Source organism: Thrips palmi, unplaced genomic scaffold (assembly GCF_012932325.1).
Source record: "Thrips palmi isolate BJ-2018 unplaced genomic scaffold, TpBJ-2018v1 HiC_scaffold_12, whole genome shotgun sequence".
Classification (NCBI taxonomy): Eukaryota; Metazoa; Arthropoda; class Insecta; order Thysanoptera; family Thripidae; genus Thrips; species Thrips palmi.
Genome location: NW_023144623.1, coordinates 676,168 through 679,806, shown reverse-complemented (window position 1 = coordinate 679,806; position 3,639 = coordinate 676,168). Strand labels below are relative to the sequence as shown.

The following is a 3,639-nucleotide window of genomic DNA, read 5'->3' as shown; positions in this document are numbered from 1 at the left end:
CTGCGGATGGACTGGGTATGACGACAGAATGCAACACCCCGGAAAAAGTACGTAACTTGGATGAATGAGAAGGACAGGCTCTGGAGTTACGACAAAATGCTACACCGACACCAGCCAGTTGCGCAATGTGCAGGGGAGTTCATTCCAAATGCTTGATTTAACACTATCCTTAGAAGTAAGGTACTTATCTGACTCTGCAGGATAGACGTGACCCTAGACAGACGGTGTCAAACAATCGACCCATTGTGGACAATAACAGACAGCGCTCTGCTGGAAACATTGCAAGACGGCTGTTAAAACCAAACCGGACAATTGGTGGGTTATTGGTCAAAATAACCAAAAATATCTGCAATGATGCTGGACTCGGACTCTGATTCAAGCTGGAAAATTCCGAGACAGAAAACTCCAAGTTAACTTTGAGTAAGACAGCAGACGACACGACCAACGCCATCAAAACAAGCAGAAGCGTCTGTCCAAAAAGAAAACGAAAAAGAAAAAGAAAGGTGCAGATACCCCGCGCACCCGCGCCCCGCGGCGTTTGCGCGCGGGCCCCAGTGGGCCCCGTTCCGGCAATACTCCTTTTTGCCGCACTTAAATGATACTCACCGTTTGATCTTGGGATTGACTGGTAAAGATTCAATTCAACACTCAATCAACTGCCAAGAGAGAAAGAAACCGCCAAAGCCGACAACAATCGAATTGCCGCTCGCCAATCGCGTTGAGGGAATGGTCGCAGCGCCATCCCTCGGAGGCTCGCGAAACTACGTCGGCCCGCGCGGCAGCCGCCCTGCCGTCGCCTTATTTTATGTACTGAATACTGATGAAAGTAGGTTTCTTTATTTAAAAATTATGATGTGCTTCAAGCATTTCATAGCTGTCATCTTCGCTAGCGGCGAAACGGTGCGTTTTATCCCTTGGTGCCTTTTATTCCGCGACCGTGTGACAAGTAGTCCCTCCGCGCGCGACATTATATCCTTTATTTAATAAATAAAAGCGCTGGGAGACTTTGCATTAACGACATAAATTACTATTTTAGTGTCCTTTAATGATTTACATAACTTCCAAACGTTTTAAACCCCCAGTAAACCGTGTTACCCCCAAACGATTACGCGGCCAAAACGATGCCTCAGAAATGATGTCTCCATTGTGGGAGCACCTTTAGACTCAATGAGCCAAGTAAAAAAGGAAAATTCTTGAATGTTCATCAAAATTATAATCAGACAGGCTTCACCATTCTCTAAACTCAATTGAAAATAAAAGCCAGCTTCAGCACACCAAAATAGAGGCAAAGTTTTAAGTCCCACCACACATAGTGCTCAAGTCCACTAAGAGTGACAACAATCAAATAATACTTGTCTCGAGATTAAGATAAGAGGAGAATAGGATTGACAAGGAAGAAAGTAGAGATGATTCAAAATTCAAGAAAGATTAGATTAATTTAACTGACAACTGCTACACTTAGTCAATCATTTGCGCTTCGCCTTTTCAGCTTCAGCCATTTTCTGTAACAGAAATCACTTAGATTAATACAATGACAATGCTTACACATAATTAAATGTAATAAAGACAGAGAGACTTACAAGGCTTCTATCAAATAGCGGGCTGAATTTAGCTCTGCCGCGCCCACCTCTGGCCACGCGAACACGGCGAGGTTGAGGTTGAGCAGGTACATGATGATCATCAGCACGAGGAGATCCTCCACCAGATCCTCCATTAGGATCTTGAGCAGCACCACGTGCTTGGCCGCTACCTCTAGCTCCGCTGGGCACTCTGCCACGAGCATTGACTCGAACACTAGGATCACGTACATTAGCTTCACTTGGTTCGACTAACTCCCCATCTTCCACTTCATCAGGGACTTCAGCTGGGATGACGAGTACTTCAGGCGGTGGGCGCTCAGCAGTGAATCGGCTGAATCGCTCTACCTCCTCATCACTTGAATCTTCAGTCAGAGAGGGTGTGGGGATAGTCGATCCAATGCGAGGTTCTAGCCTTTCCCACACAGACTGAAACCAAAAGCGAAGAACACATAAAATGCTGCACACGGATTCAAAGATTCTTCACATCAAAGAGAAAATAACATAAAACTCACTAGTGGGCGGCGAACCTCACTCCTATGGTTGTGTTCACGTAACACGGCTTGCGAGATATCAAACTGAAACAGAAAGAAAGATACATTGAACAACACCATACAAGAAAACATAACCTCTATCACTGAACCAAGCACACGAATCAAATCGGTTTTCTTGCAACGACACATTTTCCCTTTCGTTCCCTCGGACAAACGGATGATTTCGCCAGAGCACTTGTACGTTTTTACACCGCCAATGATAAATCTTTGAGAGAAAACAACGAAAATCGCTGCGGCACGAAAACAAGCCGTGGTCAGCCATGACACCGCGACGCTCTGGCCAGGCCGTGACGTCACCGCTGCTCCCCCACCTCCTCCCTGCCCGGCGCGTTGATTTGAAGCTAACCGCCGCACTAAGCATTTTCAAAATTCTCACAGAAATCAAACCTTTAACGTCCCGTCGCAAATGCGAGCCGCCGCGCGTTCGCCCAGTGTGTGCAAACAAAAACACACACACAAATGACCGAGATCTCTCGACCCATGCCGCTAGATCAACACGACAAATTTCGACAGTTTTTTCACACAAATTTTCACGAATTTCACACGCGAGCTCCCTCATGCAGCGTCTCGCACAAGATTCGAAACGCGAGAACACACAAACAAGCCGAACAGGCAGAGACTGAGCGACGCCCCGCGAGCACGTGGCGCAAGGGACGCTGAGTCCAGATCTCATGATTTTAACACTGTCCACACGAAAATATTACCTCACGGAAAAGGTTTTCTGAGGTGAACTCAGACACACACTCACATTGAGGACGAAACGACAAGACGCTACAAGCGAAGCACTCACCTCTGAGTATAGACTCCAGCTCACATCCAGGTCGATCACACCGTCTTCCTCCTCCTCCTTCTCCGTCTTTTCCTCTTCATCCTTCATTAATTCCTCATCCAAAAATCCACTGAGATCCTTTAGCAGCTCTTCCCAATCCCCCAGATCGGGCTCATAATCTAAATTACATTCAAAGGGATCCATTTTCTTCTAGATCACACACACACACCACTCGGCGGACGACCTCAATGACGCCTGGACGACAAGTGACAAGATTGAACGGGCCGGAAGAGCTGGAGCCGGATACGGCCGCCAGAGGGCGCACCGGTCGTTCTAACGGCTGGCCAAATTCAATTAGTTTTCGATTTTGCGACAACCATAAAATAAAACGTAGGACATCAAAATCTCTCAAATATTTTTTCTTGTCACTAGACATAGTCTTGAAGCGTTGGCATCAGGTGTTCTGCAAATTCAGAATGCACTGGCAAGGGGAGAGGGGTGGGCGATGGGGGTCTGGACCACTGTCTTTTTCTCAGACAGTTTTCCCACGGACAAGACATGTCAGGGGGAGTATTGTCAATAATTCCAGAAGAATATTTCAGCCTGAGAAATGATATCAAACACGAGTCAGCATGAAGGGGACAAATGAATGAAAGAGTGTTTGAGGCAGGTCGCGGACAGGGGGTGGGGGCGCGCCAGCACAGCGTGGCGCGGCGTAGTGTCGCTCGGCTCGGCCCGG

The 3,639-nt window shown here is 47.3% G+C and overlaps 1 protein-coding gene across 1 annotated transcript; it reads right to left on the bottom strand.

The window, feature by feature from the left end:
- Positions 1 to 1,448: 1,448 nt before the first annotated feature.
- Positions 1,449 to 2,391, bottom strand: LOC117640221. The gene is made up of 3 exons (XM_034376545.1): positions 2,093 to 2,391; positions 1,581 to 2,006; positions 1,449 to 1,502 (listed from the first exon to the last, which is right to left on the bottom strand). The coding sequence occupies exons 1-3, from the start codon at positions 2,258 to 2,260 to the stop codon at positions 1,467 to 1,469; spliced, it is 630 nt and encodes a 209-aa protein (XP_034232436.1). The 5' UTR covers positions 2,261 to 2,391; the 3' UTR covers positions 1,449 to 1,466.
- Between the last annotated feature and the right edge of the window lie 1,248 nt (positions 2,392 to 3,639).